The sequence below is a fragment of the Argentina silus genome, assembly GCF_951799395.1.
Source record: "Argentina silus genome assembly, chromosome: 2".
In the NCBI taxonomy this organism is placed as follows: domain Eukaryota; kingdom Metazoa; phylum Chordata; class Actinopteri; order Argentiniformes; family Argentinidae; genus Argentina; species Argentina silus.
Window position 1 is genome coordinate 32181000 of NC_139656.1, and position 14331 is coordinate 32195330.

The following is a 14331-nucleotide window of genomic DNA, read 5'->3' on the forward strand; positions in this document are numbered from 1 at the left end:
ATGATGGCTATGAACGGCAAGCAGCATTTTTCGATGCACCCAGTGCTGCAGGAGCCCAAATACTCCGGCCTGCACGGGAGCTCGGAGGGCCTGCGCAGAGTGTGTCTGCCTGCCCCGCAGGTACGTTGCTCACTAAGTTGATTGAGGCGCAAATTTGGAGAGAAAATTGAATTGTTTAAAGTGGATCAGAAATGACTTTGGGGTTCTTCTTGCCCTCCAGTCCCGTCCTCTTTCTTTCCTTCTTTCTTTCTTTCCCTCTCTCTCTCTCTCTCTCCCTCCCCCCTCCCCCCTCTCTCTCTTTCTCTCTTATCCACATGTCTATTCAAGCAAAGCTGCTGCTTCCATATTAATTTTTATGACCTGTGCTTTGAGGAGGGTTCTCCCTGTGCTTGAAAATGTTTTTTAATCCTGAGTTGACAGAATTCCCCACTGACTCCAATATGCGCACTCTTGCTTGCAGCTCCAGGGCAATATATTCACTGGCTTTGATGAAAGTCTACTGGCACGGGCGGAAGCTCTGGCGGCTGCTGACATTGTCTCTCACGGCAAGAGTCACCCTTTCAAGCCAGACGTGACTTACCATACCATGAGTAGCGTCCCCTGCTCCTCCACGTCCTCCACGGTGAATATATCCCACCCGTCCACGCTGACCTCCCACCACCACCTCAACCAGACCTTGGAGGGGGACCTCCTGGAGCACCTCTCCTCCAGCCTCTCGGTGAGCGGGATGGGGGCTCCAGACCCATCGGGGATGAGTTCGCAACAAGCCCACCAGCATCACCTCCAGACCATGGGTCATCTGCACCAGGCGATGGCCATGGGCCACCAGCATTCGTTGTCGGTGCACAACGGGATGTCGTGCGTCAACGACGTGGAGTCGGATCCGCGGGAGCTGGAAGCCTTCGCCGAGCGGTTTAAACAGCGGAGGATAAAGCTGGGGGTGACCCAGGCGGACGTGGGGTCAGCCCTCGCCAACCTGAAGATACCAGGGGTGGGTTCTCTCAGCCAGAGCACCATATGCAGGTTCGAGTCCCTCACCCTCTCCCACAATAATATGATCGCGCTTAAACCGGTTCTCCAAGCCTGGCTCGAGGAGGCTGAGGCTGCTTACCGGGAGAAGAACAGCAAGCCAGACCTTTTCAACGGCAACGAAAGGAAACGAAAACGCACTTCGATAGCCGCACCTGAGAAGCGCTCACTGGAGGCGTACTTTGCGATCCAGCCCCGTCCTTCTTCGGAAAAGATTGCAGCAATTGCTGAGAAATTGGACCTGAAAAAGAACGTGGTTCGTGTGTGGTTTTGCAATCAACGACAAAAACAGAAAAGGATGAAATATTCTGCGGTGCATTAATTCAAATTCTAAATAAAAGCCGACATTTTCGCGAGATGAACAGGGATCTATCAACATCATAACCGGGATTTTAAAGACTCTTTATATACTCTATATTTATTTTAATTTTAATTATTTAAATTATTTCGTTTCGTTCGATTTCTTTGTCCTTTATCGTGCACATTTCAAGTTGTTGATTGGTATGACACGTATCGTGCTAAAGTCCTCGTTGAGGAAGTGGAATGAGGAATGTTGATTATATTGTTGCTTACCGCTGCATCACAACCCCTTCAATCACAGATCTGTAATACATTGAGATGAACAAGTATGACCCATCAGACCCTATCATGTGATCCTGTTGAATATCCTGTTGAATGCTCAAATATGACAGGTTCATTGTTTAGTCAATTTCACCAAAATATGTTATTTGATCTCTGTCAAATTGAGGGAGACAATGATGACTCATGCGACTGTATCATGTGATCCTGTCTAACATAATGTTAAACGCTCAAATAAGACAGGTTCGTTTTGACCATTTCACCAACATATTTAATTTGTCTCGGACTGTGTAGTTTTGGATTTATACTATATTTGATCTATGATGAAATTAATGTTTGCTCACTGTAGAGGGGAACTCACTCACCTTAAAACCAACACCACTTATACATGAATGTGCTCTCTTCGTGAACTTTGTTGAACAAATCATTCAGTTATGTGTAAACTAGCAAAATCACTTTATCACAAGATGTATGACACACTAGTTATTTTTCTTTAATTATTTACATAATGTCACCATTTTAACTGAGGCACGTTAAATGGGCATTGAAGGCTGCTATATTTTGACATTTGCGTATTTTGATGTGAACATGTTTAACAGTTTGGAGTACCGGTATATATCACAATGAGTATTTTCTTCACTCTTGGATTTCACTTGACAATATGTGTGAAGTTGAAACTTAATTAATAAATCATTCATTATTTTCTAAAATTCCATTGCATCAGCAAATGATTATTTCGATTGTGGCCTATATTTTCAACATGATGTGTTTTATCGGAGGCCTATTCGAGACGAAGTTATGCCTTAAAAGGCTATATTCAAAGACGAATTTACTCAAAACTCACTATGGTTATTTTGGGGAATTCTGTGGGGCTATCATCATGTAGTTCCTGGGGATTTGGGTAAGAGAATATTGACAAAGATTTGTTCCTAGTCTTTGCATAAATCATGCCGCAAGATACCGATAGGCGATGAAATCATTGTAAAATCATGAGTTTCAAGGAAAGTGCGTTGTTTTATTTATGGAAAAAAAAGTAGATGTTTTCAGTGCTGAGCTGATAAACTGAACTTTCACGCCAAGTAACACACAGGCCTATTATGCTTGTATTTTCCATGCTGTTGCGGGGACCTCTTCTCTAATTAGTCCTGTTTTAATTATGAATGCCCTTATGTCACTGGGTTATATCGTGGGGTTTGAAATTATTAAGTAATGATGATGCAATATTAATTATATATTGGTATAAGACGAGGCTAGGAGCCGCGCGGAGGAGTGAGAACGTGCAGGAGCTGGGTGACTCGTGGGATAGAGCATTCGAGGGGACTCTGAAAGTCAGGTAAGGAAATTGACATCTCGGTTTTACTATCTCAATCTTTTTTTGTCTTTGGAATTGAAAATCACTTCGAGATCACTTCATTTTATCTGTCAGTTTTCCTTTCATTCTGTGTATTTAAATTCTTATTAAATGATCTTGTTTTAATCTTATCTTGTTTGTTTTTTTATCGCTATGCTTTTCCCAGTGTTTTTTTTTTTTTTAATGCTTTCATTTCTCAAGCTCATCATATGATTCTTACATAGCTAATCTTAGGGAAAATAATGGTAATTAATCACAATGATCATTTATTATTATAATTATTATTATAATTATTATTATTATGTCTATTATGTCTATTATGCTATCCATGTCTATGCTATTAGACTTGTAATAGGCCAACTGGTAACACTGTTATCAGAATTGCTTCACTTCATGATGTATTTTTCAATTGAATCGCTGCCGTTTTCAGGATGCTTCATTTAATAATGCTTCAGCATAAATGGAAAACTCTTCATTTCCCCAAATACCTTTCTCTCGCGTGAGCTACTTGTTATTGTCTGAAACCATAACGCCAATCCGTTCTCCATGTAATATCATGATTTCCAAACGTGTATTCACAGGAAGCGAGAAAAAAACGTTGTTGAAGAAAATAGCCATATCGAATATAGCATGTAGTGCCTTGAACATAACCCGAAGTGATGGTTTATTTTCCCAGGTGAGATTCAGGCTTTCCCCGGGAACACGTAGCCAGAGGATCAGTATTTTGCAATTGAAAAGAAAATGTGTGGCTAATTAATATTCTCTTTGATCTTGAGATGTGATTAATTGCAAAGACTACGTAATTAATGTTGATAAAGAGGGATTTGAAAGAGGGCAAACGCAATGCAAATATGGTGTCTGATTGTCTTGTCTTGCACATCTTTTGGTCTTTTATCTTTTGGTTGTCATATTGTGATAACTTAATGGACACTTAACTCTCTCTCTCTCTGTCTCTCTCTCTCTGTCTCTCTCTCTCTGTCTTTCTCTCTCTCTCTCGCCTATCTATCTAGCATATCTATGTATCCATCCATCTAAATGTCGCACCCAGGATTTAGATTGTCTCACAAAACTCTGAGAACGGTATTTTACTAATTGTTGTTGAAGAACTGACTTGGAGGACTATGGAGGTTAAATAATTTTAGCCTTTGAGCGGCGTGAATTATTGATCGTTGTAATAGCCCTATTGATATCATAACCCGGCTGCTATGAGGTAAGGTGAGCTGAAAGTTAGCTCAGACAAGGAGCATGTGGCGAGTGAGGCCACTTCAATTATTCATCCCCGGTTGAAAGGTATTGCAATTTCTCATGCAATAATTGAGCTGCATTAGCGCTGTGAGGCAATCTTGTATCCAACCGTCTCCGGTATTGAACGTCCGTATGTGTATTTTCACTTCAGACCACTCGCCAATCCAATGTGCTGTTACAGTTACTGTTAACCGAAGTAACGGTTAAGAAATCTAACGGAACATGTCGGGTTTTTAAGTCAAAAAGTACATTTATGCTGCAAATTATCCTTTCAAAATGTTGAGCCACCACGCCATGGTAATGTTGGCAACACACATTTACTCAGTCTACACTGTAATATTCATTTTATGTTAAGTAAATACAAAATGTCCGTTCATTGTAATCAATTTGCTTTGAATAAAACACTGAGGAATAAAAGTGTGTAATTGTTTTGGTTGTCAAGCTTTTTTGGGGGGTGGCCTTAGCACTCTTGTGAGTAAGCAGTAAGTGTGTGTGAAAGAGAGAGAGAGCGAGAGAGAGAGGGGAGAGAGAGAGAGAGAGAAAGAGAGAGAAAGAGAGAGACAGAGAGAGAGAGAGAGAGAGACAGAGAGCGGGGGAGAGAGAGAGAGAGACAGAGAGAGGGGGGGAGAGAGAGAGAGAGAGAGGGGGGAGAGAGAAAGAGAAAGAGAGAGAGAGAGAGAGAGAGAGAGAGAGAGAGAGAGAGAGAGACTGGGACACTGGAGAAGAGACTGGGAGAGAAAGTTTCCTTGAGATGTTCTCATGCATTGAATACAGTGCTTGACAGAATGAGGATGAGAGCACTGTTTAATTGCTGCAGACTGCCTCCCAGGACGGTGTACTGCACCCCACCACCCCCAACCCCCCCCCCCCCCCCCAGCCCATCTTAGCCTGGGTGTTTGGCTACTCAATCCCTGGCAGTTCCCTCTGAGGAGAACGAGGAGGGCAGGGCAGGGCAGGCTGGTGGAGGTAGAAATCGGAGGACAGGGGCTCATTGTAATGCATGGGACGGAATGAGGAATGGTATCAAACACAAATGTGTTTGAGCCCCCGTCCTCTGATTTCTGCCTCCACCAGCCTCCCCTGGAGGAGGAGGAGTAGGAGGAGGAGGAGGATGAGGAGGAGTGGGGGGGGGGGGGGGGGGGGGGGGGGTACTATGCAGAGGCGACGGCAGAACCAAGACACCGCCATCTCAATTATTCATAAAATGCCAGCAGCAACAAATGAGAATGTGACCAATGTGGAGGCAGACAGCTACCTCTGTGCCTCTTTATTAGTCCGTTTCTATTACCGTCACTTGCCAACGCCATCTCAGGCCTCCTCCTCCGCCTGCGGCCCCACGGCCTGGCCCGGCGCCGCTCGACTCCTCCTCTCCTCCTCCTCTCCTCCTCCTCCTCCTCCTCCTCCTCCTCCTCCCCCCCCCCCCCCCCCTGCATGTCACACACAACAGTCATCCTGGGGGGATTGTGTTACCGGGAAACACGAAGCCGCCCTTCACAAGGTGAACTCTCCCTCGACGTCCTCTGGTATTTTACTCCTCCTCCTCCTCCTGTTTCCTCCTCTCTTTACTTTTCTCTCTCTCTTCTTCTTCTTCTGGCTCTTCTTTCTTTCTTTCGTTCTTTTCTTCCCAGGGTTTCCTTCGTGGACAGCTGCCCCCCTGGTTTCATTGTCTGTGCGGGACAATGGGTGTGTGTGTGTGTGTGTGTGGGTGTGTGTGTGTGTGTGTGTGTGTGTGTAGACTGTAGACTGACACATTGATGAACTTGGTGGCACATGGGCGGTGACCAACTAGATGGCTTTAAAGACGTTTCTTTTACATGTCCAGAACCTTGTTTTGTAGGGTATATACACTTTGTTCAATGGTTTTAAGGCTGGTGTACAATATCCAGTATTTGAGCAGAAATCAATGCAGGTTTGGTCGTCGGGTTCCTCCTGCAGCTTCATGGGCCCCAACCAGCTCCTGAGGTATCCGTGGGATAAGCAGATCCCTGCCGGAGCTGTCTGAGGTCCGTACAGACCTGGAACCATGCCAGGTGAGAGTTTCAGCACACTGAAACGTGTACACCTCGACACGCTTACCTCTTCCTTTCAATCCGCCCCACACTGAACAATCCATAGAGATACCGGGCCGCATAGAATACCTGTCTCCCCCCCCCCCCCGCTTCTTTCTCTCCTTCTCCCTCTCCATCCATCCATCCCTCCATCCCTCCCTCCCTCCCCCCGCTTCTTTCTCTCCATCCATCCATCCATCCCTCCCTCCCTCCCTCCTTCCCCCCCCCGCTTCTTTCTCTCCTTCTCCCTCTCCATCCATCCATCCATCCATCCATCCATCCATCCATCCCTCCCTCCCTCCCTCCCTCCCTCTCTCCCTCCCTCCCCCCCACCAAGAGAGTGTCGAGTGGAGGCGTGTGTGTGTGGAAAGCCGTCTCTTGAATAGCTGCTACATTATGCATGGAGGCCTGGTCCTCTCCCACCGCTGGTCCCCCCCCGGTCCTCCTGTCCTCTCCCCCCCTGGTCCTCCTGTCCTCTCCCCCCCTGGTCCCCTCCACTGGTCCCCCCCCCCTGGTCCTCCTGTCCTCTCCCACTGTCACACTCTGGTTAGGCTGCTTCTATTCTACTGTGCTTCTATTCTACTGTACTTCTATTCTACTGTGCTTCTATTCTACTGTACTTTTACATCAGCTATCGTGTACAGTCATATTTTAGATTATATATAGTATATATAAGATAGTATAAAGTATTAGTATTAGTAGTATAAAGTATTAGTAGTAAAAAAGTATTACAGTATTATACATAGTACAATATTATCTATGGCTCTGTTTGTGACTATATAAAGAACGTTTGAAACACACACACACACACACACACACACACACACACACACACACACACACACACAATGTTACTTTAACAACGATGAACTTTAAACCTCTTTTCATTGAAATCAATAGCATCACCGAATCCCTTTTTTTATGGTAATGAGGCTCATGCTGCTCCTCTCAGAACACAAAGAACAGACAGAATATAAATATGTGCAGTGAAGGAGAAGAAAAAAAAAAAAAAAAAAAATGCAGTGGCAAACATTCCTAACATCTTTTCCACACATGATAATGTGAAACCCAAACATATTACAACACACTCAACAACACTAGGCCTGGGTTGCCCTGTGTTCCCATTCCTCCCAACCCACACAGTCACAGGAGGGTCGGCTACAGGACTGGGACAAACAGCCGGGTCTGTGGAGCTACCTGCTTAATTCACAGCCCTGAAGAATGGTATTATACACGCCGTGCATAATTCAACAGCTCTCCATTCTAAAAGTGCCCTGAGGTGGATGAACCCAGCCAGAGATAACTCGCATTGGCGTGATTTCCACAGGAAAAAGCACTTAAAAGGCCTCGCCAAAACCAGAAACAACATGAACACACATCTCCAACCCCGGTCACGGTCTCAAACACCGTCACAGCAACGTGGGGATTAACCAGAGAGACAGTACAGTACAGTAAAGAGATGGAAAGGTAAAGTAAAGACACCCTCAAAATGGCCGGCCAGGCATCCCGTTCTCCCGTCCCCCCCCCTCTCCTTTTCCAAGTCCATCACATCAGGTGTGGTCACCCTTGAACTGTGGAGTTTGACAGTAAGGTCTTCTGACACCAGCGGCTGGTAGAAAGCATCCAGGAGAGCAGGGCCCTCCAGTGGGCTCCTGCAGGCTGCCGATACACATGACCGTCTGGTACCGTAGCTTGTGCCGCCATTCAGTCCTCAGTAGGCTTCATGCATGGGCTTTTGAAGACACATGAAAACAGGGCCGAGTCCCCTGAGAAGCCTGGGGATATCCCCCAGCACATGAAGGCCTGTCCCCCCCCCTGCGCTCCTCTGGTCCCCTACCCCGAGGACTGCCCTGGGGCTAAACGACCAAAATCACAATGGGGGGAAAAAAACACACACACCCTGACGTGGGACCTGGGTGAAGCCGAGAAACTGTTAGTATTCCTGTCTAGGCTCTTATAGGGGTCCTTTAGAGGGGAATTGTGAGAATGCTTTTGAATGATTATAGCTGCAAACACAGATTACGTTGGATTGGGGGATACCCTGTGTGATCCAGTTGAATGTGAGGGCAGATTACTGTGCATGGCCTCCAGGCTCAATGACATTATCATTTAATCAGGCTATCCCTGGGGTGTAGAATCAGAACCTATACAGGTACTGACTATGGGGATGGATATTGTAACGATTAAAAATTCACACTTTGATGCCAAGGTAAGTTAATCGTATATAATATAATCTTCTTTTTGCTGGGTAGGTATGGTTAATGTGTTGGCTGTTACTCAGAAACTTCCATTTGAGCAATTCCCCTATTAAAATAATACGAATACGTTTGGCTCTTTTATAAAGCAACTGAAGACTTTTCTTTAGCATCGCTTTTAATAAGCCAGTCCTTTATATTATTTTATTTTAGAATTTGTTTTTATTTATTTAAAATGTCAACATTTTAGGCCTACAGTTTCCTATTATTCCTATGATGTATTGTTTTTATTATTTCCATTTGAACAAATTTTTTTTTTGGGGGGGGGGCGACATTTTCAGTTAGAAATCTAATCTCCGCCAATATCCATTGTAACACATATTCATAGAAAACAAAAGCTACATTTGCTATCCATCACATATATAGCATAACCATATTGGCTGGTCAATGGTATCATATTGCTACCTTCCCTGGTAGTTAGCCTAGCCTATGGCGTGATTTTGAGGACACCAGAACATGCGTGACCCAGGGAAGGTTTTCTTGAGAGAATAAAAACCAATGGCAGACGAGGGCACTCAACACCCCAGAATACATCAAACCCAGTCTAACTTCCCGTGTTTACCTTGAATAAATGATCAGATATGAAACTAACGTGAATTATTCATCATGGCAGCATGAATAATCATCACTGCTCTGCCTTAATGAGTTTGATGGGTCACGGAGAGGAGGAACCAGCAGGCTGCAGTGTTGCGTTGTAAAAAGACTTCAGGGTGAAGTTATCCCCGAGGTAACCTCACTGAGACCAGGGCCACGTCCCAAAGACCACACCACCCTAACCCTAACCCTAACCCTAACCTCGCTGAGACCAGGGCCACGTCCCAAAGACCACACCACCCTAACCCTAACCCTAACCCTAACCTCGCTGAGACCAGGGCCACGTCCCAAAGACCACACCACCCTAACCCTAACCCTAACCCTAACCTCGCTGAGACCAGGGCCACGTCCCAAAGACCACACTGCCAACTGTTTACTAAGTATCTGTTACACAGTAAAAATACTACATACTAATTATGGTTAGTGTTGAGGGTTAGGGTTAGGGTTAGGGTTAGTGTTGAGGGTTAGGGTTAGTGTTGAGGGTTAGGGTTAGTGTTGAGGGTTAGGGTTAGGGTTAGTGTTGAGGGTTAGTGTTGAGGGTTAGGGTTAGGGTTAGTGTTGAGGGTTAGGGTTAGTGTTGAGGGTTAGGGTTAGTGTTGAGGGTTAGGGTTAGGGTTAGTGTTGAGGGTTAGGGTTAGTGTTGAGGGTTAGGGTTAGTGTTGAGGGTTAGGGTTAGGGTTAGTGTTGAGGGTTAGGGTTAGTGTTGAGGGTTAGGGTTAGGGTTAGTGTTGAGGGTTAGGGTTAGTGTTGAGGGTTAGGGTTAGGGTTAGTGTTGAGGGTTAGGGTTAGGGTTAGTGTTGAGGGTTAGGGTTAGTGTTGAGGGTTAGGGTTAGGGTTAGTGTTGAGGGTTAGGGTTAGGGTTAGTGTTGAGGGTTAGGGTTAGTGTTGAGGGTTAGGGTTAGTGTTGAGGGTTAGGGTTAATCTTGCATACTTAAAACGTTTTAATCTTGTAGGTCACAGTAAGAACATTCGGACATGGCCCAGGCTTTCCTAGTTCGAAAATTCTCGGTGTGAGAACAATGTGATTTGGAGGTATGGCTTTGCAAGTCTACCCTCTAGGCACAGATCTAGGATCAGCTCCCCTCCCCATATCCAAAACATAACCATTAATGCAATAACTGACCCCAGATCAGTGTCTATGGCCAAATGAATCTTCCTCCTACTGTATATATAAAACCTTTTAGTTGACGACAAAGAGAGCTGTTGGTTGTGTTTAATAGTGAGCTAACACCTACAACACTGTTAGACTGGGTTCAAACCTAGATGGAATCTCTTTGGTACAGTGAAGGCTGCATGCCCCTCCATCTCCTCCTCCTGCTATTCCCTCTACACCTCCTCCTTCCTCCTCCACTGGCCAGCCTCCTCCTCCTCACCTCCTCCTCCTCCTGCTATTCCTTCTACACCCCCTCCTACTGCTATTCCCTCTACACCTCCTCCTTCCTCCTCCACTGGCCAGCCTCCTCCTCCTCCTCTTCTTCCTCACCTCCTCCTTCTCCCTCCTCCTCCTCCCCTCAGTGATCACTTTGCATCAAGTCACTGAGCGATCATCACATTGTCCCAGGAAGAGGGAGAGTGGGGAAACATGTTTCAGCTGGAAGCTGCACGGCCTCAGCATCTCAGACCCCCCACCGCTACTCAGAGAGGGTCCAGCCATAGAAACAGAACGAACGAACAAAACGTGAGCAGACCACGGCAACACCAAAAGATGGCTGACGATGGATTTGTAACACGTAATCAGTGTTACTGCATGTGTAGAACACAGAGAGAAGCGAAACATTCAGGTGCAGCACCACAGTCACTAAGACTAATGTGAGTGAACATTCCAATGTCAGTTGATGGTGGTTGGTTGTTAATAAAGCTGTGGGCTAAAACGTCCAAATGGTTCACCACAAGATGGCCGCCGGTACACCCACCACGGAATGTTGATGTGAATGGGCATGTCTGTTCTACTCATTCTATTTCTATGGGTTTAACTAAGGAAGCTCCACAGCATCTTAGACCCACCACTTTAGTCCAGCCTCAGCATCTTAGACCCACCACCTTAGACCAGCCTCAGCATCTTAGACCCACCACCTTAGACCAGCCAAAGCATCTTAGACCCACCACCTTAGACCAGCCTCAGCATCTTAGACCCACCACCTTAGACCAGCCAAAGCATCTTAGACCCACCACCTTAGACCAGCCTCAGCATCTTAGACCCACCACCTTAGACCAGCCACAGCATCTTAGACCCACCACCTTAGTCCAGCCACAGCATCTTAGACCCACCACCTTAGTCCAGCCACAGCATCTTAGACCCACCACCTTAGTCCAGCCTCAGCATCGTAGACCCACCACTTTAGTCCAGCCACAGCATCTTAGACACATGACCCGTAGAAGAGAAGCGATCTCAGACTGGCCGCATTGTACGTGAATCAAGTGGCGCACTCACACTGGCTCAATTGCCTCGTACCGTGCTGAAGCACAAATGTCCGTCGTAATCGACGTATTGGGCACCCCTGGTCTAGGGTCATTTGTCTCTTAAAATCTCTCCAATCAAATCAAACATCCTTTGAGAATTACATTCTGAATGTTTATGGGCTACATGACCCTCGAGGTAATCGTCCAATATTAATCAGCCAGTTGCTTGGTCAGAAACATATATTTTTTTGTTTTAAATATGTTTTTAGGGCATTTCTGCGAGAGACAGTAGAGATTGACAGGAAGGATGGGTGAGAGAGAGGAGAGATGACATGCAAGATAGGTCGAGGGTCAGAATCGAACCAAGAAACTTGCGATTACGTGGTCAGCGCATTAGTGTGCTATGCCACTAAGCGCCCCAGTCAGAAACATCTCTAAATAACAGAACATGAGTAAGCAATTACTGAGGTAAACATGAATGTGGAATTCACCATTTTTATTTCTGAAAATCAAAATCAAACTGAGTACACGTTGTCAACACAGAGGAAGATAATAAATATTCAGATCAGGTAATAAAAATACTCTATACTTAATACTCAACTTAAACCTTAAAATGTAACTTTAAAAAAATATTGTGGAAAGCAGTAATAAATTAGGCAGAGTATAGAGAGTGTGTGTAGATCATTCTTTCTGAGGGAAGACCATCTGGACACACTTGACCAGGTCCTGCAGGAGGCGTCTCAAAGTCACCTGGTTGCCCTTGTGTGGGACGGTGCAGTCTTTTCCTTCTTTCTGAAAGAGAGAGCACTCTTCAGCTAGTGACACACGCACACACACCCCCACACACACACGCACACCCCCACGCACACACACACACCCCCACGCAAACCCATGCACACGGTGCTACCAAACATTTCCCTAATTTACCATGTTGCCGTTGTACACCGTCAGTCTTCTGACAACCTCTTCGTTCCATCTAAACTTGCCGCCTTGCTTTTTCAAGATCGTCTCAGCTTTGCAGAAGAACTCAGCCTGTGTTTGAATGAACAGCAGATTGGATGAATCAAGAACAACTGCACGTTTCCACCCCAATATAAAAACAGCATTCTTAATCTGGAACAGCATTCTTAATCTGAATCAGCCTACTCAAACGTCACATACAACATCGAGTGCACATTAAGAATGAACATGGAGTAAATCAGAGGATAAAACTACTAATTTCATCATCATTTCATTACCTTGCATTTTTCAGGACTCTCAGCCAGATGTGTCACATCTGCCACAAACTTCATCAGAACAGTCTACAGCCAAAAGAGGACAATTGTGAGAGGAAATACGTATATATATATATATATATATATATATATATATATATATATATATATATATATATATATATATATATATATATAGACAACAAGGAGTTGTTACAGAAATCAGAACAGCTTTGTTCTCTACCACACTGTCAACAGGCTGACCCTGTTGCTGTTGACACTGTCTGACAGGAGACCAAAGGGCCTTTCTGACCGACATCCCAACTCACAGCCCAGCCCGACTAGATCAAAACACACAACTGACCCCTAACCTTCACTCTAACCCCAACCTTGACCCATTCCGAAATTCGTCGGTGGTCGGTTTAGCCAGGTCCCCCCTTAAGTTGTGTGTTCCCATGGGAACAGGTCTGTCTCTTACCTCGGGCAGCGTCAGTGTGTAGTTGCTCACCACCGTGTGGAGCTTCTCCAGGGCCTCCCTCTTGCTGAAGTCGTGGCTGCCACGGTGAAGCCGGGTCGCGGTCGCCGCGGCAACGACGAGGAAGAGGAGGAGGAGGATAGCGATCTTCATCTTCTTCTTGTTTTTGTTGTGTATGGGTGTGTTAAGGGTTTAACCGGGAAAACCTGGAGCGCTAACTCAAGACCTCCGTACAGCAAAGCAGCAAGTGAACGAGGCGGGGGGGGAATCAGGTGCGGTTTAAAAGGTTGAACGAGTCAGGGATAGGGAGTGAGTGAGTACTGCTCAGTGAACACAGGTTATTTATACACTGGACCCAGGATGTGTTTTTTTTTTTTTTCTTCTTCTTCTACATTTTATTGCAGTGTCAGGAAATGCAGAGTCAGACAAGGCAGTGTGTGAAACTCAGGGCTGGATTATCTTGATTAAGGATGTGGTTGATTAGCAGCGTCACCGAAACCCAAGACGTTTCTCTGAACACCGGATCAGGAGTTGGTTGCCTACCTGTCACCGACAGGGCTTCTCCACCTTATCAAAGCCAATAAACTGGACTGCATCCTCTGCACAATCAGCCCTAAACTCTAGAACCGATGTCATTGGAAGGACCGCAGGACCGATTTACATTTCCAAACTGTACAAATAACACAACATTCACAACATTCAGGGAAAAAAGCATCTCCGGATGAACTGAAGAGCTGAACATCACCTGTGCTGAGATGCTAAACAGTGAGAGAGAGATAGAGAGAGAGAGATAGAGACAAAGAAAGAGAGAGAGAGAGAGAGAGAAAGAGAAAGAAAGACAGAGAGAGAGAGAGAGAGAGAGAGACAGAGAGGGGGGGGGGGGGGAGAGATGTTTAGAGAGAGAGAGCATTAGAGAGAAAGTCAATCCGTCCGGTTTGGCCTTTTATGGCTGTATGCTATTTGAGAGAGAAACACAAACCATATGGGTCCAGAACCCTCCTAAAATAGGCCCATTCTTGGCCACAGACCTAAAGGCAACCTGACACTGGAGTGTCTAATCTCCACGCAGCTGTGGGAACCAGTGGAGGCTGGTGGAGGTGGAAATCGGAGGACAGGCTCATTCACCAGCTTTCCTGGTAGG

At 45.6% G+C, this 14331-nt stretch overlaps 2 protein-coding genes across 2 annotated transcripts; one reads left to right on the forward strand and one right to left on the reverse strand.

Moving 5' to 3' along the window:
- On the forward strand, positions 1–1351 carry pou4f3 (POU class 4 homeobox 3; the record flags this gene model as incomplete). The annotated part of the gene is made up of 2 exons (XM_083665371.1): positions 1–120; positions 461–1351. The coding sequence occupies 2 exons, from the start codon at positions 1–3 to the stop codon at positions 1349–1351; spliced, it is 1011 nt and encodes a 336-aa protein (XP_083521497.1).
- Positions 1352–12070: 10719 nt separating this feature from the next.
- il13 (interleukin 13) lies at positions 12071–13518 on the reverse strand. The gene is made up of 4 exons (XM_083692018.1): positions 13194–13518; positions 12740–12802; positions 12429–12533; positions 12071–12293 (listed from the first exon to the last, which is right to left on the reverse strand). Exons 1-4 carry the CDS (start codon positions 13341–13343, stop codon positions 12183–12185), a joined length of 429 nt encoding a protein of 142 aa, XP_083548144.1. The 5' UTR covers positions 13344–13518; the 3' UTR covers positions 12071–12182.
- Positions 13519–14331: the final 813 nt, after the last annotated feature.

Bases quoted from the DNA above. Each gene is read 5' to 3' on its own strand.
- il13 (XM_083692018.1), bottom strand. From the start codon at position 13,343: ATGAAGATCGCTATCCTCCTCCTCCTCTTCCTCGTCGTTGCCGCGGCG. The intron at 12,803-13,193 runs GTAAGAGACAGA...TTTTGGCTGTAG, and splicing joins ACACACTGACGCTGCCCGAG to ACTGTTCTGATGAAGTTTGT. The intron at 12,534-12,739 runs GTAATGAAATGA...ATTCAAACACAG, and splicing joins AGAGTCCTGAAAAATGCAAG to GCTGAGTTCTTCTGCAAAGC.